The sequence below is a fragment of the Rhincodon typus genome, chromosome 5 (genome assembly GCF_021869965.1).
Source record: "Rhincodon typus isolate 14 chromosome 5, sRhiTyp1.1, whole genome shotgun sequence".
NCBI classification, from domain to species: domain Eukaryota; kingdom Metazoa; phylum Chordata; class Chondrichthyes; order Orectolobiformes; family Rhincodontidae; genus Rhincodon; species Rhincodon typus.
The window spans coordinates 81,925,104-81,949,578 of record NC_063336.1 but is presented as its reverse complement, the minus strand read 5'-3'; the positions used below and the strand labels follow the sequence as shown (position 1 = coordinate 81,949,578).

Genomic DNA, 24,475 nt, shown 5'->3' with positions numbered 1-24,475 from the left:
CACCACTCTACTTATGATCACCATGGACCTGGAATCAGGGCAAATCCCTCTTACACGCATCTTTGTACATGTCACTTGGTCCATGGGATCTCCTGGACTGCTTTCCATTACCTGAGGGGGTCAAAGAGAATTAGATTCTATGTCAATTTCCCTAAGCAGCCTGGGGTTGTTTCCTCTGGCTTCTGCCTCTGCCTGAAACTGAAATGGCTGTGCCATGATACAGACATGATAGTGTGGGGCAGGCTCATTCTGTCATACCACTCATACCACTGCTCAAACCATTGGTTTAACTGACAAACAAAGTGACACAATGTAAGATTCTATAGCCACTAAAAAGACCTCTTTCAATTTTTAACCAATCATTGTTACCCTCGCCAGCACAAACAGCCATGTGAGTTATTCTTAGAATCTCTGCTGCTGATTATCAGGAAGGATTGCCTTTCTGGCATCAAGTCTCCACTCAACTGTTTCAATATGCCTCGAGCTCTGTTGAAAGGATCAACGACCTGAAACAATGTCATTTCTCTCCTGACTCTCCATTCAGGACACTGTCTGATCTGCTGAATTTTTCAACTTCTTGTAGATTTCAGCATCCTACAGAATTTTGCTTTAACTCCTTGTAATTCTAAAGTCCCACCTAAGGTACCTCTTTATAGGGTCAGGAGTCCCAGTTAGAGACTAACAATGGGAGTCAGTCCTAATGTTCTGATTGACTCCAGCTTTAGTGTCTAGGATACTCCCTTCTCCATACTTTGTGCAAAGGAGTCCATCTAGAGTACTATGCAGTCTCAGTATTACTTCTGGAAATACGAACTCAACCAGTTTGGCAGCAATCAAGAATATAGTTTTGTCGGCCTTCTCAGAAGTGACCCAAAACCTTCACTGATCTGCTTGTAGTTCAGCTTTTGACAACACTTAAGCAGCTTAGGTTCCTTGTAGTAAATAACATGATAACACCATCATAAAAAGCCATTATCATTATTCCCCGTAGTCCCAACATACTGATGGTTAGGGTGAAACATGTCCTACCTAAACACAATTAGCTTGTCACATATCAACTGTCGAATTGAAATAATGTGTAATATATACCAATAGTGTAAATAAATGGGCTCATTATTCACCTCTGACTTCATCATACACCTTAGTAATTCAACATTTCAGAAAGAAAAGAAAGACTTGCATTCATAATCTCAGGACGTCCCAAGGTGTTTTACAACCCAAAAGAAGTAACAATTATAGAAACATATATTAAAAAGTTCAAAAAATGTGATTGGACTCATCAACTGCCCTACATTATAGCAGTGACTACCTTTCCTTTAGTGCTTCATTGGCTGTGAAGCACGATGAGAAATCCTTCGGTCGTGAAAAGTGATCTATAAACGGAAGTTCTTTCTTTTGCAATACCCCATTCTGGGTTACACTTTTACAACATTTCCTGGTTCTCTATAGCTTAGACATTGGCTGTGTGCTCATGGCTTCGTCAATCTAGCAGTAATCACCACGTGTTTATGTTTATAGCACTGGACCACGGTAAGATAGCTGTAATTGAAATCACTCTATATTAAGACATTATTAACTGAATCCATGGAAAACAATTGTAAGCCCCACGCAGCTCCAATCCAAATAATGTTGTACAATTTTAGGTGATTCTTGCATAGTCAGGTTTTTTTTTTTACAGAATGTACATCATTAACTTCTGATGCAGTGTGCCAATGGATGTTGATTTTGTTTGAAACAATGGTCCTTCATGTCACTATAGTGGCTTTGCAATATCTGATGAACATTATAACAGGAAAATACATACTAACGTGTCCCAGCACTCTGCTGTGTGCCGGCAATTTGAGCTGAATCTTTATCTGAAGTGCCATTTCCTGTGCTGTCTGTTTGGGCCTGCAGAGTCAGCCCATAATACTGATACAAGAAGAGCTGGCTGAAACGGTTAACTGACCTCTGGACTGAAATAGTGTGGTCATACAATCTGTACACAGGTCCTTGAAGGAACAGAGATTCAGTATCACAACGGCAACAAAAATTTTGCAAATCAAATGGCTAAGACCTATATCCCACCAGCAGTGATACAGAGAGAGGGGTTCCAGGTGCAATGCATTAGCGTATCAGGCAATTTTGATCCACGTTGTATTGAACTCAGTATCATACTGAGCAGAGTTAATGAGATAGACATGACCCAGGGACCTACACAGACAAAATCTGATGCATGTAGCTCTCAGAAAACCTCCAAAGCCTCTGTACTGATGGGATTTCAAAGTACATGAAGATCAGAATTTAAAGTGTTCTTCACTCAAATCAAAACTTATCAAATTTAAGAAAGTGAAAATGGTAAATGATATCCAGGATTCTTTAAAGTCCAAAATTTCAATCTTTCCAAAAATATTGTGACAACAAATTTAAAAGTTTAATCAGAATATAAATCTTCATGTTTTGAGGTAAAGTTAAAATGGTTAAATACTTAACATAAAGCTCAAGTGAATATCAGGTTTCAAATTTAACAGTTTCCAGAATAAATACAGAACTGGTAAGACGCAATTGTCCTAATGTTGAAGAATAAAGCCAGAGTTTATTCTGTGGACTGAATGCAGGAAGATTTGCTTACCTTTAGAGTGGTGGGACAGCCATGTCAGCAGATGGCTAGGAATAGAATATGATTCATGCCAGTGTTGCCAGTGTTGACTGAGATCCCCAAGATCCATGCAACATAAGGAATAAGGAAAACATCTCTTTCCAATTAAGATTTTATTCGATAGCAAGCTCAGGTTTACTGAAGCTTAGAGAGCAACAGGAGGCCATTTGGCCCACCATGCCTGTTTGGGTTTTGTGGCAGACCATTCATGCTCAATTTCTCATGACTGTGTTTTGTTTGTAATCCTGCAGGTCCCTCATCCTCAAGGATTTGTCCAACTCCCTTTCACAAATTTTCATGGAATCAACTTCCGTCACCTTCTCACGTAGAGCATTCCAGATCCCATCAACTCCCAGTGAAAACATTTCTCATCTCTCCTTTCAATTTTTTGCCAACTTCTTCAAATGCATGGCCTTGAGTTAATCTTTAATCTGTTGAGAATTCCATACCATTTTTCTTCATCCATGGGATAAGGGTAGCTTGGCAGCATTAATTTTCCATCCCTAATTACCCAGAGGGCAGTTAAGAGTCAAATACATTGCTGTGGGTCTGAAGTCACATGTAGGCCAGACCAGGTAAAGATGGTGGTTTCCTTCCCCAACAGGACATTAGTGAACCAGATGAGTTTTTAAGACAATCGACAGTGGGTTCATGTTCGTCACTAGATTTTTAATCCCAGATTTTTTTTAAATTCAGAATTCATGGCAGGATGCAAACCTGGGTCCCTAGAAATTATGTGGGTCTCCAGGTTAACAGTCTGTCACCTCCCCTAATTCTGGTTTGCCTTATTTCACCAATGGTCCAATCAGGAAATTGCACACACTACAGACTCAATCAAATGCAAAATCTGAACTTAGATTCTATGGCGGAATTGGTCAGCTGTTAACCGGAAGGTTGGTGGTTCGAAACTACCCAGAGACAATGAGCTCCCTCACTTTTTAGGGGCAGCACGGTGGCTCATGGGCTAGCACTGCTGCCTCACAGCACCAGGGGCCCAGGTTCGATTCCACCCTCGGCGACTGTGTAGAGTTTGCACATTCTCCCTGTGTCTGCATAGATTTTCTCCGGGTACTCTGGTTTCGTCCTACAGTCCAAAGATGTGCAGGTTAGGTGGACTGGCCATGCTAAATTGCCCACAGTGTTCAGGATGTGTAGATTAGGTGGGTTACAGGGGGAGGGGTGTGGGTGGGATGCTCCGAGGGTCGGTGTGGACTTGTTGGGCCGAAGGGCCTGTTACAACACTGTAGGGATTCTATGATTCTAGATGAAGATGTTAAAACAAAACATTTCCGAACACATTCTTTACCCACTGCCTCTTCACCTCCCCATTTTAAAATGACTGACTATAGCTCATGATGAAATAAAAACAGAAAATGCTGGAAATACTCAGTATGCCAGGCAGTATCTGTGGACAGAGAAACAGTTAACAGTTCAGCTTGGTGACCTTTCATCAGAACTTTATTTTCCATCCCAGATTTCCAGCATACACAATATTCCATTTTTATAACAGTTCATAGTGAATTGTTTTACCATATGTTGGATTAACAGATGGGCATGGATTCAATCTGATCAACATGATAAGAGCTCTCAACAGAAAATGTTTGTCAAACACTACTTCAAGAGAATGCCCTCTTAAAAGCTGAGCAACTTTATTCCCTACCGCACTTCCTCAATCGCTATAATTGAGAAAACAACAGCATGTAGCTCCAACATAAAATTTTCACTTTGCACATGGAACCTGCCAACACCCACAATGCCCACTATTAATGCAAGCACTCATATATGAGCAAAAGTTATTTCAGCGAAGAGCATTCAGGGGTTACTTGGTGGTTTCATTAATCCTCAGGGAGTTCAGAAAATCAAAAGTTACATTCTGAAGAGGAGAAGTCACACTGGGCTCTGTTTCCCTCTTCACAGACCTGCTGAGTTTCTCTAGCATTCATTCTGTTGTTTCAGAATTCCAGCAGCCTCAGTATTTTGCTTTTAGTCAAATGACCTATGAACCTTGGTTTGTGCTTAAGCCGTTGAGAAGCTCAAACTGGAACTTCATAGTTCTGAAGTGAGTGTCAGCTGATGTGACACCATGATTCAACACTTGACCAATAAATTTCAGGCAACCTCAAAGCTGTTCACCTTGCGAACACCGAGTATGGAAGTGCAAGTGGACCCTATACTATGAAGGGACACACACACAGCTTAAAGGCAAGGTCATTCATTTTGGGATGCTAGCTATTATAAATGATCTAGAAGTACTCTGAAGTGTTTTTCTGTGTGCCATGGTCAGTCCCTGCATTTTCTACAGAGCTCTGTCAAATTCACTCACAGAGGAGAAAGTGACCCGTCCATGTGAAAGGTGAAATGTGGAGGAGCAGTGGCAGTGTCTCTGGAACTGCAGGCCAAAAGCGATTTGGAACAGAGGTTGCAGAGAGGGTAGGTTCTACAACACACCCTCTGGTAACTTGGGAGCCTCACTCCCGCATGCTCTTTGATAGTGGCAGGAAGCTGCCTTGCTGATCAGCCAGAGCACCCAGTTCGTGTGCATGTCCATTCAGCACTCCTCTCCATTCTTCCACATCAAGGATACCAGTGAACTGGCAACCAAATTATCGCCCACCCCCAGGCCTGGCTGCAGCTGACTGACCACATGTCAACCCTAAATCTATACCAGCTTCCAATGTATGTGGAGAGCCAGTAAATGAACAGGTAGCTGAGAGTAACAGATTAAGTGGTGGGACCTCCTGTCAGGTTAATGGAATTCTTGGAGTATCACAGCCAGGTCCATGGATCTAATCTTTCTGGTCACCTGTTTCCACTGTCATTGGCGGGTTTTCCTCAAGAGCCTAGTACCTTCAACCCCCACCCATTGTTACTCTCCTTCTGTCCAACTCCTCCACCACTGCCTCCATCCATTATCATGGAACCCTCTCTTTGCCCTCGTATACATTTTATAATCAGTTACACTGCAGCAACATTTTGCTGCAGATTCACTTTAACATACAGCCTGCCTTTGAAAGTGAGGCTGCCTGTACCACATGGTCTATGCAGCAACGTTATTGTCATCCCCTCTGCTGCGTAGAGGCAGCATGAAGAGACAAATATCGATGTGGGACCTAACTGACCCTACACAACAATCATGTAGACAAAGTGGATACATAAAATTTATGAACTTTCCACCTTGATCAGCACGGGCACTGACAGGTTGTGAATCAAAATCCCTGCACCCAAAGAAAATGCTCTTCAATTCTAACGCAAGTCTAACCCTGGTTTTAGTCAGCTTGCAGCAATTTTTGCTTTGATAGTAGGACGACAGGAAATAAATATCCCACTGAAGAAGTGAAACATCAATTTCAAGTAAGACAACAAACGGAACTTTCCCCATCCCCACTGATTGTCAATGAAGGCCAGAAGGAGAATTCCAGCCTTAGTGTGTTATCAACAGTATACTTACCTCAAAGCAAAGCACATCAAAGCAATAGCTCACATTACAAGAAATCTGGCATTTTGACAAATGTGTAAAACATCACCATCAAACGAAACTGGAAATGCTAAGTTGAAATGAAGACTGACTTTCTGAAGTGCCTTGTTTAACAAAGCACATGTAGCATATAACATTTGGAAGTGTAAAATCTCAGGTGCAGGTTATGAAATATAGATAGGATACAGTGTTCAAATACAGAAGGTAATTTAGGTATTTCTCACTTCCATATTTTTGAAAACAACTTTACTCCTGTTTATATATTTTCCAGTCAATGATCAAGGACAAAGGAGGATGGGGCAAATAGCTTTTTCAAGTTTCGTGCTTTATGTTAGAGCCCAGAAACAGACATTTTGTTGAATGTCAGACTCAGGAACTGGGACTGTACTGGGAGCTGGTGAATGTTAAGAGTCTCAAGGCAATTTTTTTTTCTCCAGTCAAGTTTTTCCCTTCAATTTACAATTAACTAAACATTATTCATTAACGGAAGGCAAATTTGATTGCAACCCTGAATCAGGGATATACATGCTCTAACAGAAACTGCAGCTAGTTATTTAGTGGTTAGTTTAATCTGGTTTTTTGAAGTTTGTCAGTTATTTTCATGAAGCATAAACAGATGCTTTCCCTCAGTGCTGCCTGTACAGAGTGTAAAGTAGGAGTCTGAGTTACAGCAAGTTCTGAAAAGGAATGAGGGTGGTGGTGGAGAGGGTGAGGGTGGGGGTTCTTTCTTCTGTGCCTGTTTTTAGCATCCCATAGGTGGAACTTAATTCGGCACACGGGAAGAAACTGCTTGGTGAGTATTGTTAAATTTTCTGTTATTCTAATTGCAATAAATAGTGTTTACAGTTACACAATGGCAAGTCAGCTTGGTCAAGTGGCGTGTATATCCTTCATTATGTATGAAGTTATGGACACACCATATGACCCACATGAATTCACCTGCGGGAAATGTCACCAGACTTACAAGCTTGAGCTTTGGGATTTGGAACTTGAGCAGCAGCCTGAGTCACTGTCATGTATCCATGAGGCAGAGGACCGTGGATATCATGTTTTAGGAAGTGATTACACCCCTGGTTAGAAACATTTAGATTTAGATTTTATTGTCACGTGTACTCAAGTACAGAAGTACAGTGAAAAGTGTATAATGTCACCACACATGGTGCCATCTTAGGTACAAAGGTACCTCAGTACAAAAAACTTAGGTACAAAGTAATGAAAGAACCAAAGTTTAAAAAGTTAAACATTACCTTCATAGAATAAGTAGAAAAATAAGAAATAAGGCAACAGTTAACATGAAAGGTAGCAACGGAGTGGTTGATTACCAGGCAGTCTAAGAGATGCAGACAGGCAATACAGGAGACCCCTTAGTCTATCTTGCTTGCCAATTGCTATTCAATTTTGGATACTGATGATGGTATGGTTCTTAAGGACAGTGCATCCAAAGCCAGGTTTGTGGCACTACAGGCAACTAAACTGTACAGCGATAGGTAGGTATGGAGGGTAAGAAAACAGGAACACCAACAGTGCTAGGGGATTAGACAGGTGTTTCTGCAGTTATTGACATGACTTTAGAATGGGATGTGGCCTCCTGGTGCCTGGGTAAAGGATGTTATGAAGCAACTGTGCTACACTCTTCTGAGGAAAGGGAATCAGCTAGAGATCATAGCCATTTTGGTAACAGTGACTTATGGAGGAATGGGGATAGGGTTCTGAAAGCAGTTTTCTGGGATCTAGGTAGGAGACTGGAGGGCAGGACCCCTAAAGCAGTAGTGTCATACTTACCCAAAGTCTCACATGCTTGTGAGCATAGAAATAGGAGAATTGAGCAATTAAACATGGTTGGAAAGCTGGTGTAAGAGTAAGGGCATCAGATTTGTGAGGTATTAGGACTGATTCTGGGGAAGGAAGGTGGGACCTTTAGAAGCTGGGTTATCTTAAATTTGTGTCCTCTGATTACTGACCATGCAATCACACGAAAACAATCTCTCCTCATGTACTCCATCAAAACCATTCAGGTTTTCAAGAAGATTTGTAGCTCAGGTTGTGGATGAAGTTGTAGACATGCTTGCTGAGCCAGTGCGTTTGATTGTAAACGTTTCGTCACCCTGCTAGGTAACATTGTCAGTGCGCCTCCGGTGAAGCGTTGGTGTTCTGTCCTGCTTGTTATTTATATGCTTCAGTTTGCTGGGGTGGTTGGTATTACTTCCGGTAGCACTTCCGAAGTACTAGCAGGGTGACAAAACGTTTGCAACCAAACCCACTGGCTCGGCGAGCATGTCTACAACTTCAAGCCATTCATGATTTTGAGCACTTTCCCTAAATCTTTCCTGCTCTAAGCAGATCAATCCCATGTTTCTCTACTGTCCTCACATAACTGCACAGTCTCATTTCCTGGTACCATTCCAATAAATCTGAACTTTCTCCAAGGCCTTGATGTCCTTCTGAAAGGGTATTCTCACACAGAGTTAAAAAATAATACAATTTGTTCTTCAACTCATATTAGCATTAATGACTGAATGCTAATTATCCCTTTTAAACATTCTATTTCTTTAAAAAACAAAAATAGCACACCAATTTTGAAATGCTAGAAATAACTGGGAAATGCTCAGGCACTTACCTGCACCCTAAAGGATGCTGTGGAGGTTTTAACATGTGTTCTTACACAATGCCAGAGGTTAATTGGCCCTAAGCAAGGTTCAGCTCGTAGGGTCCTCTCAGAAAATAGTGAGTATCTGTTTATCATTAAAGTGACTATTAAACTTACTGGGTGAGGGAAACATAATAGTGAGAATGCAGAGCAAAATTGTCAACAGTTAGATTAATGCCTTGGGTAAAACTGTTCATCTCAGTATTTTGCTTTGAGTTTTGTCTTCTAGTAGTTGTGAAGCTTTTTTTGTGTGTTTTTTTCCTTTAAGGCTTATTTCTGGGGAGCAAGCAGCACACTGGTAATGCCACTGGTCTAGTATCCAGAAACCTAGGCTAGTATTCCGGGATGACGGCTTCTGATCAAGTGTATCCCAGGACATTGTGGGAAGTTAGGGAAGAGAGTGCAGGGCCCCTAACAGAGATATTTGTATCATCTATAGCCATGGGAGAGGTGCTGGAGAGTTGGAGAGTGGATAACGTTGTGTCTTTATTTAAGAAAGGCTGTAAGGAGAAAGCTGGGAACTACAGGCCGCTGAGTCTGTTATCACTGGTGGGTAAATTGCTAGAGGGGACTCTGAGAGATAGGACTTACATACATTTGGACAGGCAGGACTGATTACGAATAGAAAGCATGGCTTTGTGCGTGGGAAGTCATGTCTCACAATCTTGATTGAGTGTTTTGAGGATGTGACCAAAAAGCACAGCAGTAGACTTTGTTTACCTGGACTTTAGTAAAATCTTGGACTAGGTTTCACATGGTAGACTAATTAGTAAAGTCAGATCACATGGGATTCAGGGTCAGCTTGCCAATTGGATACAAAATTGGCTTGACAATAGGAGATAGAAGGTGATGGTGAAGGGTTGTTTCTTGATCTGGAGGACTGTGTCCAGCAGTGTTCCGCAGTGATCGGTGCTGGGTCCACTTTTGTTTGTTATATATATATAAATCATCTGGATGAGAATTTAGGAGGCATCGTTAGTATGTTTATGGATGACATCAAAGTTCGTGGTATAGTTGATAGGGAAGAAGGTTATCTAAGATTACAAAGGGATCTTGATCAACTGGGCCAATAGGCTGAGGCGTGGCAGATGGAGTTTAATTTGGATAAACTTGAGGTATTTTATTTTGGTAAAACAAACAAGGGCAGGGCTTTTACAGATAATGGTAGGGCCCTGGGTTGTGTCGTTGAACAGAGAGACCTAGGGGTTCAGGCACATAGTCCTTTGAAAGTTGCATCACAGGTAGACAGGATGGTTAAGAAGGCATTTAGCATGCTTTTCTTCATTGCTCAAACCGCTGAGTTTTGGAGCTGGGACATCATGTTGAGGTTTTACAGGATGTTGGTGAAGCTACTTTTGGAATAGTATACAATTCTGGTCACTCTGCTATAGGAAGGATATTATTAAATTGGAGAGGGTTCAGAAGAGATTAACCACAATGTTGCTGGGACTGGAGGGTTTCAGATATAGCGATAGGCTGGGATTTTTTTCACTAGAGCTTAGGAGGTTGAGGGGTGAATTATAGAGGTTTATAAAATCATGAGGGGCATAGATAAGGTGAATAGGAAAGTCTCTTTCGCTAGGGTGGGTGAGTTCAAAACCAGAGGGCATATTTTTAACGCAAGAGGAGAGAGATTTAAAAGGAACCTGAGGGGCAACTTTTTCACAGAGGGTGGTTTGTATGTGGAATGAACTGCTAGAGGAAGTGGTATATGCAGGCAAAATTTAAACATTTAGAAGACATTTGGGTAGGTGCATGAATAAGAAAGATTTAAAGGGATATGCACCAAATGCAGGCAAGTGGGACTAGTTTAGTTTGGGAAACTTGGTCAGCATGGACGGAATTGGACTGAAGGATCTGTTTCCGTGCTGTATGACTCTAAGTGTTACTTCTTTCAGTGAGTTAAATGTCACTTATATTGCATAAAGCATGTGTGATGGATTTCCTGCTCGTAAGAACCCCAATAGAACAAATGATGGAACAGACAGATGGCTTTAACAATGAACAACTTAGCTCTGCTTCAGCTTTCACATGCCACAAGCAACATCAAGCTGTGCATCTTTAAACCTTTTCCAAAAGCCCCTTTGTCACAAGAGAATAATGAGATGGCAGCACTTCTTGCATAATTACATGCATCTTCAGTGGTGTAACATAGGACAGAGTATGACATACCTGCTGAGATCTTTGTATAGCAGCATCTATTTCTTCCACCTTCTGTGCTATAGTGTCGCTCACAAATCTGTAACGCTCGTTGTCATCAGACACCAGCTTATCAAGTCCTTCTCTCGCTCTCCATGGGACCAACTCCAATAAAGCACTGCTAACCTCATTAACTGTGTCCAGGCTTACCCTGTGCTCCATCATCTCTTTCCTCAGCTCCTGGGTATGAGAACGAGAGAGATACCTCATCACACAACTTGTTGGATTTAATGAATTGTTACACTGCCTACGATAAATGAAAGAAACCATTTCATTGTAATGAGTAACCATGTTTCCCCTTCCTCTCTCAAGATTGGCCAGACTTAGTGCAATCTCCCTATGAAACCCTTTGGAACACAATCTGTACAAACTGTGTCCCACAGGTTAACTCAACCCACCAATCAGGAAGCAGTCCAACCTTGGTGAAATGCTGATTCTATACCCTCCCCCATTTTGAAGATAATGCAATGTAAAATTAGACAGTCGGTGTAAAATGTTCTGAATGATGTAGTGGGTTTCATGACCCATGAGTAAGGTTAATACCATCCTTTACTATGTCAGTCTAGGTTTCTGTTATTAGGCTGTCAGGCAACAAAATAGAAATCAGATTAAAATTCTGGAGAGAAAATGTGACAAGGAATGCAAGAATACTTTTGACATCATTTGAATGAGGGTTAAGCAGTTATTTTAAAAGTTCAGACTAGTGTGCTAAAAGCAAATTTTAAAGAGAATACTGCTCTTATGTGAAATAGACAGCATTTTCAATATTATATACAAGACTAAAACCAAATAACGTAATCTGTGCTTAAAGTAGACCCTGACTTTGAGCAATACTGTAAATTTGGAGATATGTAAGTCATCAGGCCATCTTACATCTCTCTCCACATTTAAGTTCAAGAGAATTAAGATATAAAATGAGCTGCTGACTTGTTATTGCCCCGAGCCACAGTTTGCCCCATTAATCATTATTAATGTAGTATAACTCCATTAATTAAAGATTGAACCTATTACTAATCATAATTCCCACCTTGTAATGAAGCTGCAGAATTGTTCATTGCTTAACCATCTAAAAGATGATTTATTTCAGACAGCCTAATTTCCCTAATTTTACACCCACTCTCTAATTTTATGTTCTGTTACCTTCAAAATGGGGGAGGGTATAAAATCAGCATTGCATCAAAATTGGACTGTCTCCTGATTGGACATAAAATTGTTCTCAATCAGTCTTGTAAGAGAAATTTTGGTACATTGATGTTTCCAGGATGTTACTCTTCTTGACCCTCATAATGGCCCTTATTGTGTTCTCAAGGTGCGGTTTACAAGAGAATTAGCAATTCCACCAATACAGCACTCTTGAAGAAGAAAATAACCGACGGGGAGCTAATGACTGAAATGTCCTTAATTCAGTAAGTAAAATGTAAGCCAAAATAACAGTCAATAAATGGAGTACACTAAGTGCTGTTTATCCTCTTCAAAAAGCAATGAAAGACATATTTTTAAAGATGCCCAACTGTGATGATTTTACAAAATTCCTGCTAATAAGCTTCTGATAAAATTGAGATTTTGTTTCATTAATTATTTTTCACACTGATGATATATCAATGAGAACAGTGTTTCTCTGTTTTAATGACCTACAGACAATGGTCTTCAATACAGAGATGAACTCTATCTTTTCAAAAGCATCAAGGCCTATTATGCCTCCCCAGAGCAGCTGCTGGAAACAATGAAAACATGGGTCTCCATCTTACAGGCTGTCGGAGTCAGCAACACCCAAGCTAGAAACACAGGGAGCGGTCGAACAAAGGTCTGCTTGAGTGATTTCCTGACATTGTACGGACACTGTTCATCCAACTATTGAAGTGTGAGATTTCACAAAGTAAACCAACAAATCAATCCCTCACATGGAAACTGTTCGTCCAGTTGATTCAAACACCACCCCTTTTATTGGCATTGCTGCACAATCTAATATATCCACAACAAAGCAACTTAAGACAGTAATTTACTGAAACAGCAAACACACATGAGCAAGCATGGATACAGCAACACTCATGGTCATGAGCACAGATTCATTAGAACATACTGATACACCCTAACATGAACACACAAGAATACACATACATTAACATACAAACCTGTTGACATGATGAAACTATCAAATTTGTAAATAATTGAATCACAATCGTTACAGAGCAGAAGGAGGCCATTTAGCCCATCATATCTGCATGGCTTTCTAAATGAGGAATTCTCCTTGTGGCATTCTCCTCCATTTTACCTGTAACCTTTCCTTTTCAGATAACAATCTCAGTTACTTTTAAATGCTTGGATTGAACATGCCTCCATCAAACTCTCAGGCAATGAATTCTTAACTTTAACAATTTGCTGCATGACCAAGTTTTTCCTCATCTTGCTTTGCTTCTTTGGACAGTTACTTTAAATCTGTGCCCTCTCGTTCTTGATCCTTTCATAAGTGAGTGCAGCCTTTTCCTATTTAGCCTGTCCAGAACCCTCATAATTGTGTGCTACTCAACCAGATTGCCTCTCAGCCTTCACCTTCTCCAAAGAAAACAGTCTTAACTTCTCTAATCCATCTTCAAAACCGAAGTTCCTCATCTCTGGAATCATTCTGGTAAATCTCTTCTGCACTCTCTCTGACACATCACATCTTTCCTAAACTGTGGTGCCCAGAAGCACATACAGTACTTGAGCTAAGGCCAAACTAGTGACTACCACAAGTTCAATATCACCTCCTTGCTCCTGTACACCATGGCCCTGTTAATAAAGCCTGGGGCCTTGAATGCTTAACTAACCTCTTTCTCAATCTGTTCTGCCTTCAATTCTTCATTGACTACTGCACATATATACATGGGTTGCTCCTGCAGCCCCTTTTAGAAATGTACCCTTTATCGTAAATGGTCTCTTCAAGCTAGGACAGAATCCATTCAGTGTGGAAACAGGCCAGGTTCTTCCAACCAAAATTAATTAGCTTCATCAAGCAGTTGTCTGCCATTCCACTAACTCCTTTTGATGTTCTACATTCTCCTCCTCAGTTTGCAATGCTTCCAAGTTTTGCATCATCTGCAAACACGAAGGTCATGAGTATGTATTAGGAAAAGGAAGGGTCCTGTTAATGACCCCTGAAATCGCTACTGTGAACCTTCCTCCAGTCTGAAAAACATCCATTAACCAGTATGCTCTTTTCCCTGTGAATTAGCCAATCCATGTCCATGTTGCTATTGTCCTATATATTCCATGAGGTATATCTTTGTCCACAAATCTATTGTGTGGCACTGTTTTAAATGCCTTTAGAAGGACCATGTAAATCATATCAACAGCTTTGCCCCTCAAACTAATGCACGCACACACATTAAATCAAACACACACACTGACATGATGGAAAGTACATACAAATTACATGCACACAAACACCCGCAACTCATAAACACAAACATTAACATGATAGAAAAACTTCCGTTTATGTGGAAGCTGAAATAATGAGGAACAAAATATGTTGAGACCAAAAAAAATACTAGATGTATCACAGACTAAGTCATATATCCACGTGCACAGAAGTTACAATGTGAATAACCACTAACTTTCTGTCTCTTCTGTGCTTGAGCTAGCTGTTCTCCTGCAAGAACCTCGGAAGCATATGTAGTCAGTTCAGCCTCCACCTTCTCGAGCCAGGTAGTTAACACCTCATGAGCAGACTGAAACTTAGTGGCCAGTTGGAGGGCCTGTTCTAGGGTCTTCAAGACTTTACCGCTGGTAGTGGTAATTTCAGCGTAGCGTGCTTTGATGCCATCTAGCCTTTCCTGAATAATTATAACTTCATCCCCTACAAAAGAAAAAACAGAAAGTTAAAATGCTCTAAGTATTGTGTGAACTAATATGCAGTTACAAGCAAGGAGCAAAATAATTTCAGATTCTTTTGGCAGCCAATCAGCTGCTTATTCATACAATCTCCTAACTTTGAGGTTTGCATTTATAAATCACCTTCCACAACCTCTGAATATCTCAATGCATTTTATAGCCTGCGAGTACATTGGTGCTGCAGAAATTGTGCCAGGTTGTTGGCCCACTTTGCCACTCCATTGCACCATCCCCACAACGACTGGTCAGTATTACAACATGCCAGCCAAATCTCTGTCCCCAGTTTCCTAACTTCCACCAGCTTCTCTTCATCCCTGTGCTTGTTCCCAGGTCGCCAAACATTTTAACATTTCCCTAAATCAATGCCTGCACACACTGCTCTGTTTAGCCCAACTGCTTACCTGTTGTCTGTTTCAGGAGAGCTAATCCGTTCTTAATGGCCTGATCGACATGCTGTTTACGAAGCATGATGTCTTCATGAAGCATCTGTTATTGTAGAACAGGTTTGGATAATGGAAATTGTTAGAAGTAGAAAATCCAGAGTTTCCAGCAACATTCTGACTCAATCAAAATGAAAAAGGGCACAGGAGGAAAATTAAACTTTAAAAGAATGTAGAAATGAAAATTAAATCATAACAAAAAAAGGTACCAGATGTTCAGAATGCTGTTTGTGAAGATGATCAGGATTGTAGTCTTGAATGGCTGCATTGTTGAGTTTGTCCTGCACTTCAGCCAACCAGTTCAGAACCTCCACCTCCTCCTCCCCAAAAATCCAGGCATTGGACAGGGCCTGCTGGATCAGGGCAGCTTTGCGGCCACACCTGTCCTGGATCTCAATGTACCGTGTCTGGGCAGAATCCAGCCTTCCCTGCACGATGTCTTTATCATCTCTGGAACTCATAGTCTTTAGCAACTGGCCAATGCTGATGGCCTGGTGCAACTGTTTGCCATGACTGACGACATCATCTTCCATGGCCTACACAAGGTGTACAAATAAATGAGAAAAGAAACTGTGGAAAAATAAACTGAGGCAGAACGAAAGGACTACGGTAACAGAAAGTACCACCTTCACCCACAAACACAACAAAATAATGAATGTGTGAAGTTGTAACTTAAAAGGGATGGAAGGATAAAGCACACAACTGGCTTGAACTCACTTTATGCTGGGAGATCTGTTCTTGTAGTCTAGCAGTTTGAGTGCCAATAGGTTCAGAGTTTGCAACTTTCTTCTCAGCAGCAGAAAGCCATTCAATCAAAGGTTCCACAGTATCATGGAACTGCTGAGCCACCACCAAGATGGCTTCCAACTGCCGCTGCCTGTAGAAAGGGCAGGAGACCTCAATAATAAGTAAGACTCACAATTATTTTAACATCTTTCAAAACTTCAAAACATAACAATGAACAAACCAATGAACTACTTTTCTGAAGTGCAGTCGTTGTTATAATGTAGGAAACGTGACAATCAGTTTATGCACAGCAAGGTCTCCCAAGCAGTAACGTGACAATAAATGTTCCATCTTGTTTTTGTAATGTTGGCCGATGGATACTTGTTGACCACAATACAAGGGAGATCCCCCATGCAGCTTGTGAAATTGAAGCATCCAAAAACCCAAAATCCATGTGTGCCAACTTCTGGCATTTTTGGTCAATGTTCTCTTCAATAATTTTGAGGAAATACTTAACAAACTTCTCTCTAAGCATCTATATCAGCTTCAAAACTGCTCTTAATGTGGTAAGTAGACCAACTCCATATATTCAGCTTCTGGTACAGCTGTATAATGGCTTCTAAACAATATATTTTATGAGAAGTCTTTTTTCTAAATGACACAGACCCAAACCTGCTGCATCTTGTCAAATTTGGACTCAAGATGCAGATCAACCAAGATATCATTGAATAATTGAACAGGTTGGAGGGGATGAACAGCCTCCTCCTGTTCCTAAGCTGTATTGGTTTGTAATGACCAGAGCAACTCGAAAGGATATGACAAGAGTGTATCCACTCAGTTTCACCCATCACCACCCACTGTGCAATCTATATGATTGGGTTGCACGATACTACGGCCAAGGAAATCAGATAATAATGTATAACTAATAAACACAAAAGTAAAATAAAAACAGCAAATTTGTTTTAAAATCAAGAGATAGAAGATTTTTCATATGAGTACAGAAAATTGTTGAAAATAGCAAGCAGTGTCTGCAGAAACAAGTTTATATTTCATTCATAGAAGTGACATTTTTGATTTATATTCTCTCTCTCACCGCTTGAAGTTCTATACATTATATTTTTTCTTTGAGAAGCTGCAAAGAAAACAATCACTACTTGAAAAGAAAGATGCCAGATACTGTGATACTGAAAGAATTTACAGAAAAAATCGTCAGGTTATAGTGGACAATTAACCACTGGCTTATCTTTGACAATATGTTACATCAGAAATAATTAAAATCTGAAATGAAGCCTTTGCAATCACTTCAGTCCATTATAATTATGCCTATTCATTAACAATAATGATTTACACAACACGCATATTTTTGCTCATATATTGTAAGTTTTCCAGCTTGTGAATTGTGATTTCTTTTAAGTAATGACAAGCTACAAACAGTGGAGATGCAAAGAGATGTTGGGTTTCATGTACGAACAATAAGTATTCAAAATATAATCAAAATGATTAACAGAATACGAGTCTCTAAAAGTTGATTATAAAGCAGAGGATGTTTTATTACATTCACACACTCTCCTTGTCAGATCACCTCTGTAGTATATGGATGTAAAGCCCTAGACACTGTTCCTGGGAAATACTACATTGGTTCTGAATAGAGCGTGACACAAGTTGACCAAAACACTAACAAACATTTAAGGTTTAAATATGAAGTGGAATTACACAAACTAGGCTTGCAATACTTGGAATATGGAGAAGTTAAAGGGTGGCTTGTTGGGTATTTCAGGATTTTCAATGGAATCAACACAGAAGACTGTAGAAGAATGTAGAACTTAAACTTTGAGCTAAACCATTCAGGGGAAAAGTCAAAATATAGCTCTTCATGGAAACAATTTGAGAACTAAGGAACTCTCTTGAACAAAAAGCAGTAAATGTTAGTTCAGTTAATAATTTTAAACCTGAGGTCAATGGATCTTTGCTAGCCAAACAGCATATGGGTTAGGGAATCAAGGTGGGTGCAAAGGGCCAAGATTTGGATCGACCAAGACCCAGTGATTGCCATAATCTGCAAGAGAGATTGAATGACCTCCAACTTTCCCCTATGTTGCCCAGTGGCTGCACAGCCACAAACTCCTCTGTACCTGTCTTCAGCCTTGGTCAGCAGGGAATTCCATCGACGACTCAGGCCTTGCAGCTGATTCAGGGTCTTCTCTCGATCTGTCGAATCAGCCAACCCAGCAATCTTCTCCCCTTCCTTTTTGATCATTTCCACAGTTGGTTTGCGATCATCCAGCAAATGTTGAAGAAGCTTCATTGGAACAAACATTTAACATCAAAATCGTGATGCACAGATTACTCAAATCTTGCTACTCATTCTCAACGAAACTTACAAAATTTTTACAGGGCTCGACAGGGTAGATGCAGGCTGAGGGCATGGAGTCAGGGAACACAGACTCAGTTTAATGGGTATGCCATTTACGACTAAGAAGAGGAGGCATTTATTTACTTATATAGTGGTAAATCTCTAATTGGCTACCACAGAGGGCTCTCCAGGTTCAGCCATTGAGTCTGACCAAGATAGAGATCAATGGATTTCTAGACATGGAAGGTATCGTGGAATCTGAGAATACTTTAGGAAAGTGAAGTCGAGGCAGAAGAGCAGCTGTGATCTATTTGAATGGTGAAGTCGGCTTACGGAGCTCAATGGCCTATTCTTGCTCCTATTTACTATGCTTATATAAAGTGAGAATAGAAATCTGTGCTGTCCAACTCTGAGACAGATATTCATCTATCTTTCTAATTGGCCAACAGGATTTGTATTTGAACAGGTTCCAAACTAAAACCCACTGCCTGAGTGGGCGATGGAAGCAGATTCAATAATAACCTTCAAAAGTAGTTGGATAAATATTTGAATGGGAAAATATGGCTGAAGTATGTTATAGAGAAAGAGTGGGGGTGTCGAAATGTGGGTAATTGAATCCACTGCAGGCATAATGGGCTGAATGGGCTCCTTCTTTATTATAATTAATGATTCACCGGCATCTAGAGAAGTTATTCTGTTTTCAGCGTTGGTGGCTAACATCAAAGTAGTACGTAATCACAACCCATTCTACTCAGAGTAATTTACAGCCGTGAGTCATTAACTGGTCTTTACAGTTGGTGTCTAAAAATCCATTTTCTAGCACATCTGGCTTTAAGCATAAGGTTCCTGATGTGTTGACACATCCAACACCTGGACAAGGAGTCAGTAACATATGTCATCGCCACTGCCCTCGGCCTGCTCCATGTTCAAGGCTCCAACTTCAGATAAAATTTTTCAGTACTGGGAAAAATAGACAAGTGAAATTGCTCCTTTGCCCCTTCCTCACATAACTCCCCCTGTCCCAAAACCCCCTCCCCCACAAACTGTCCCAATCTTCCTCCTTCCCATGAAACCAGCTTTTCACACTTTACAATACAAACGGCCCCTTTTCCCCTGATGTAAGCTGTCCTTCAACTCTGACCCCCACAAATAAAATAGTCTTCACGTCCCACTCCCTAAAACAAACTACTCTTCTGCCCTGTTGCTTCCACATGCACTGACCTTCACCACCTCAATGCAACATAAATATGCATTGATGAAAACAGACTAATTCTTTCACTGCAAGATTCTCTGGTGACAAGAATTTACAACCCTCACTGACATAAAATACCTTGAGAAAGAGTCACTCAAATACAGTATTATTTTCTTACAATACCACCCATTGTTGGTTGACCTGTTGACTCAAATTAACTCTCATGCCTGAATTGCATAGCTCTAAATCTAATAAAAATACAGATATATAAGTAAACAGCACGTTAGCAGCTCATTCAGAAATCTATGCTCCACATAAGCTTCAACCCTATCCATCTTTACATCTTCACTGTTGATATCTGCTCATGTCAATGCAACCTTCTATTCCTTTCTCACTCATCAGTTTGTTTAGCTTCCGAGTCTGCAGTATTTGGGAGGTCCCTGCAGAACCAACCCCAGCAGCTCTATAATGATACCAGTTTATAAAATGACTACAAGCGCCTAACATAATTTACAAGAAATCTTAACGTGCACCTGGAGGAATAGAGAGCACTGGCATGGTCAGCTCCTCTCCACTTGATCATGGTCCTATCCTCTGCCCCGGCTGCAGGCCGTTCCTCTTGCCACCCAAGCAACCATAGGCAGCTGTCTTGTGTGGGTTGCAGGCATGAGGCAGCAGTGGACTAGGGAGGAACAATGAACCACCTGTTGGAGCATCCCATTTCCCCTTCCTCCCCTCACCACGGACCCCACCTGAGTTAAAAAGTGGCCTTCTCTTGTGGCACAGCAGTAGTATCTCTACTTTTGAGCCAGGAAGGCCTGTGTTCAAGTCCCACCTGTTGCAGAGGTGTGTAATAACATCACTGAGCAGGTTGATTAGAAAATAGACTAAATTGAAAAAAGTCTTCTGATGTCAATACTTGAATAAAAGAAAATGCTTACTTAAAATGCCAATCATCTCTAGGGGCTTTGTACAAATTGACATTTTACAAAGAATTGCCGACTTACTTTCTGTTCTTGAATTTGAGCCTTAACTACTTTGAACTCAGCTGATGATGGCTTTTGGTTGGCTACGAGCTCCTCTGTGTCCATTAACCAACTGAGCAATGATTCGAGCGCATCCTGAAACCGCCCACAGTGCAACAGAGCTTCGTGCAGCTTGGCAGCTCGTTCTGCAACCTATAAAAACAGAGTAGACTATCCCAATTAACTGGAGACTGACATTGCTGGCGGTGGGCTACCTATTAAACAGTGAAGAGATGGGACCAAGAAAGAAAGAAGACCAACCTTTGTTGTTAGAGTATTCCATCGTGTATTTGCTTCTTCAAGGTTGTGCTCCAAGGTCTGGATGTTGGTATTTTTAGCTGCACTCTGGATCAGTCCTTGTCCAAGGCGATTCACCTCTTGGAGCACAGTCTGAAGAGGTTCAATTTCTTCCTTTTGAAATACCTGTAGTTAGAAAATGAACAGAGAGAATTACAATATACCTAACTGTTTAATTTAATTCAGTTTGTGATTCTAATGCCATTCCATAAATAGCAATACAAACACTAAATATAGGGGTGGTCTAGTGCCAAATATATAAAATGAAAGTGAAGTCCTACCTTAAATGATTTTTGTGTCAACTATTTGTGATACCATCGTCTGATTTACAGTGTCAACGGTTATTTCATAGATCCATCCAGTTCAGATAAATGGTACTAATCACTTACCAGAGCCGTACACGTCAAGAACAAAGGTGCTGTCTAAACCATATTAATACCTCTTCTGATATCATAAAACTAAGTTTACACAGTGATGAATAAATGAGTTAGGAGAAAACCCAAAAGATTTTATCTTCACAAATTTTAACGGCAGAATTTTTTCAATTTAAGTCAACCTCAAACTAATTATTTTTCAGCATTATTGTGCTCAAAAAGAATCAAAATCTTTGATGGACATTGAATCCAATTAATGTTTAGTCCTCTGTGCTAGAAAATACAGAGTTCAAAAACAGCTCCTAAGCCAACACCAAAACAGAATATTTAGCAAAATGAATGAGGAACTTACATGGTACATTAAACTTCTATTCAGAATAAAATTCAGCTTGATTACATTGGTCTGCACTACCAAACCATGATAAAGCAGATTGTTAGCCACTGTCTCAAATTTTCCTTTTTTCTGTTGTTCTTTAGGGGTCCTTCAGGATCAGGCATCATCTGCTCCACAGATCCTGTACAATTCGATGGACTGCCTTCCTTCTAAAACTCCAGAAGTAGATGATCAACCAAAGACTAAAATCCCTGGGCCTTCCCCTCCACCCTACCCTGAACCAAACCTCAGTCCTTACGAAGGGGTATTAAAGTTACTTCCATCACCACAAGCAAAACTTCATCAATCCAATCCCATATTGTTCAGTATAACTGGGAATGTCAGTCCTATTCCAAAACAGATATTGTTCAAATTTCAAGCAACATTAAATCTCCTCGATCTGCTATTCTACAGGTGAAAATATGATAGGGATTCCCAACAGTGTTTATATGACGTTCATACAAGCTGTCAATGCACCATCTAGGTTAAAGAACATACCAGGTAAATTGTTGTTAAAATGGGCTAATTTCCTCAATTTCAAAGACCCAAAGGATGATAATTTTTCAATCTTTGCTGTGTCAATCAAATGCTGTGTCAAGTTCTATTCAGTGAACTGCCTTTTGCAACACAGAGTTCCATAATCTTGTCATTTATTCACTTGTTAATTTTCTGCTCCATGTCCTCTCTCACCTCCGTGTTCTTTGCCTCTTGCACTAACAAAGCTCAATGTTAGACTGAGGAACAGCACCTCAGCTTTTGATTAGATACTTGCTAGTCTTGCAAACTCAACATTTATTTCAACAATTTCAGAACAAAACGACCAGTTCCATTTTTTTTCCTTTGGAGAACAGGAGCTGGTAATGATTTACTTTTATCATTTAACATTCCCTCTGAACACATCATTTGTTTCCTTATTTGGCCTGTTATGACATCATCACCCCTTTTGTAATACAATCTCTCCTGTTGTCCATCTTATCACAAACCTTCCCCACTGCTCTCCACCCTCCCTGCCTCCATACTTGCTTAAAATCCATTATGTTTCAAACTTTTTGGAAGCCTGGTGAAAGTTCAACGATCTGAAACATTAACTCTGCATCTTTTGCCATTTGATGTTTGATCTGAAGAGGAATTCCAACAGTTTCAGTTTTGATTTCAGAGTTCCAGGATCCACAGTATTTTGCTTTTGAAAATGCCTCATGTTCGCATTTGATGACTGAATTAGTCACATGGGGTAATGTATGCTAAATGCAGTTAACTAATAATCTAAATAATATATACTTCATTCACTAACAGCTTAATTTTATGGAGAACACTTTTTCCATCAGCTCTAAATTCCTTCCCTTTTTTCACCTTTGTTAATGGAACATGGATGGATTACCTTCTGTTTATTCCTGTTAAAATCCACCCACCAACCCACAACCCAAGAATTCAGGGGAGCTGAAAAAATGAGTTGATCTTTTCATGATTCACATGGCTTTGCAGTTCACTCTCAGCAAATTTATAATTAGTCACTCACATTATTTATGAATACTCTATACAGCAAGAAACACAGAACAGATCTGTTCCTGGATCTTAGTCAGTGCCCTTTGCTGCTTTCTAATGCCAAAACTATTTTCAATCCAACTAGCTAACTTACCATTAATTCCGCAAATGTTTATCTTTTTTAAAGTCTTACTATGGAATTGAACCAAACAATCTCTTAAAAATTAAAGTCACGCAACTTGTCTGCTAGTTTAGGTCCTCAACAATTCCAGACTGCTCATCAAAACCATGACCAATATGGCTAGCATGTGACTAACAGAAAAGACTTTACAAAAGGCAATTATCTTTAACACATTATAAACTATTTTTCCACATTACATCAGCGTTATGTATCTTCACCCTTTACTTGCTTCAGATACTACTTTTGGCTTGCCTGTCTCGGACTGTGCTTAGATTAACTCTTCATTTGTGCATCCCAAAACATGCTCACCTTTGCTTGCTTGGATAATGGATCTAATAATTAAAAACAGTGTGTGTTTGAACTTACTCGCTAAAAACATGGTAGTCTCTATCAAGTGGAATAGCTGTCCATGACACACACAATATTCATCTGAGGGTCCTTTTATTTCAAAAGCTCATTTTCGAAACTTATCATTTTTGAATGGCTCTAGTGAATAGCAAAGTTGCATTTAAGGCAAAGATGAAGAAGGAAATGAGAGAGAGAGAAATGGAAAGATTTATTGATGGGTTTTTAAAATCAATTGCCAGGATGTTGGTATTGGTGGCTAGGCCAGCATTTATTGCCCATCCCTAACTACCCTGGAGAAAGTGGTGGTGACTTGCCTTCTTGAACTCATGCAGTCCTTGGAGTGAAGGGACACCAATACATAGGGATTATGGATGTCTGACTTACCAATGTTCTTACTTATGAACGTGACCATGATTTGTTGGGGGTGGGGGGTGCGGGGTGTAATTTTAAAATCCGAGACATGACATTTCCTGTACTTATGAATGGCTCCTTTATGTTGTTCTGCAATGCGTTCCAACTTGTGTACAAACCAACTTGAGAACAGACTCCACAATGGAACCTGTTTGCAACCCAGGAACTTCCTGCAGTGGTGTTAGGGAGTGAGTTGCAGGATTTTGACCCAGCAACAGTGACAAAATGGTAACAATGTTCCAAATCAGGGTGGTGCCTGTTTTGCAGTTGGTGGAGTTTCCGTGCATCTGTTACCCCTGTTCTTCTTGGTGGTAGACACCATTTATTTGGAAGATGTATTTGAATGAGCCTTGGTGAATTGCTGTAGAAGGTGTAGAATTGCTGAAGGGGTGGCACTATGGTTAGCACTGCTGCCTCACAGCACCAGGGACCCGGGTTCAATTC

At 40.3% G+C, this 24,475-nt stretch overlaps 1 protein-coding gene across 5 annotated transcripts in view; it reads right to left on the bottom strand.

Moving 5' to 3' along the window:
- The window catches only part of dst (dystonin), a 536,191-nt gene that overhangs the window by 95,435 nt on the left and 416,281 nt on the right, over nt 1-24,475 (bottom strand). For all 5 annotated transcript variants that reach the window (XM_048596444.1, XM_048596445.1, XM_048596443.1 and 2 more), the window contains 8 exons: nt 20,827-20,988; nt 20,548-20,718; nt 18,128-18,294; nt 15,987-16,146; nt 15,479-15,805; nt 15,231-15,315; nt 14,553-14,794; nt 10,933-11,139 (listed from right to left, as the gene is read on the bottom strand). In XM_048596444.1, the coding sequence (XP_048452401.1) occupies nt 10,933-11,139; nt 14,553-14,794; nt 15,231-15,315; nt 15,479-15,805; nt 15,987-16,146; nt 18,128-18,294; nt 20,548-20,718; nt 20,827-20,988 (1,521 nt within the window). The remainder of the gene's footprint in view (nt 1-10,932; nt 11,140-14,552; nt 14,795-15,230; nt 15,316-15,478; nt 15,806-15,986; nt 16,147-18,127; nt 18,295-20,547; nt 20,719-20,826; nt 20,989-24,475) is intronic.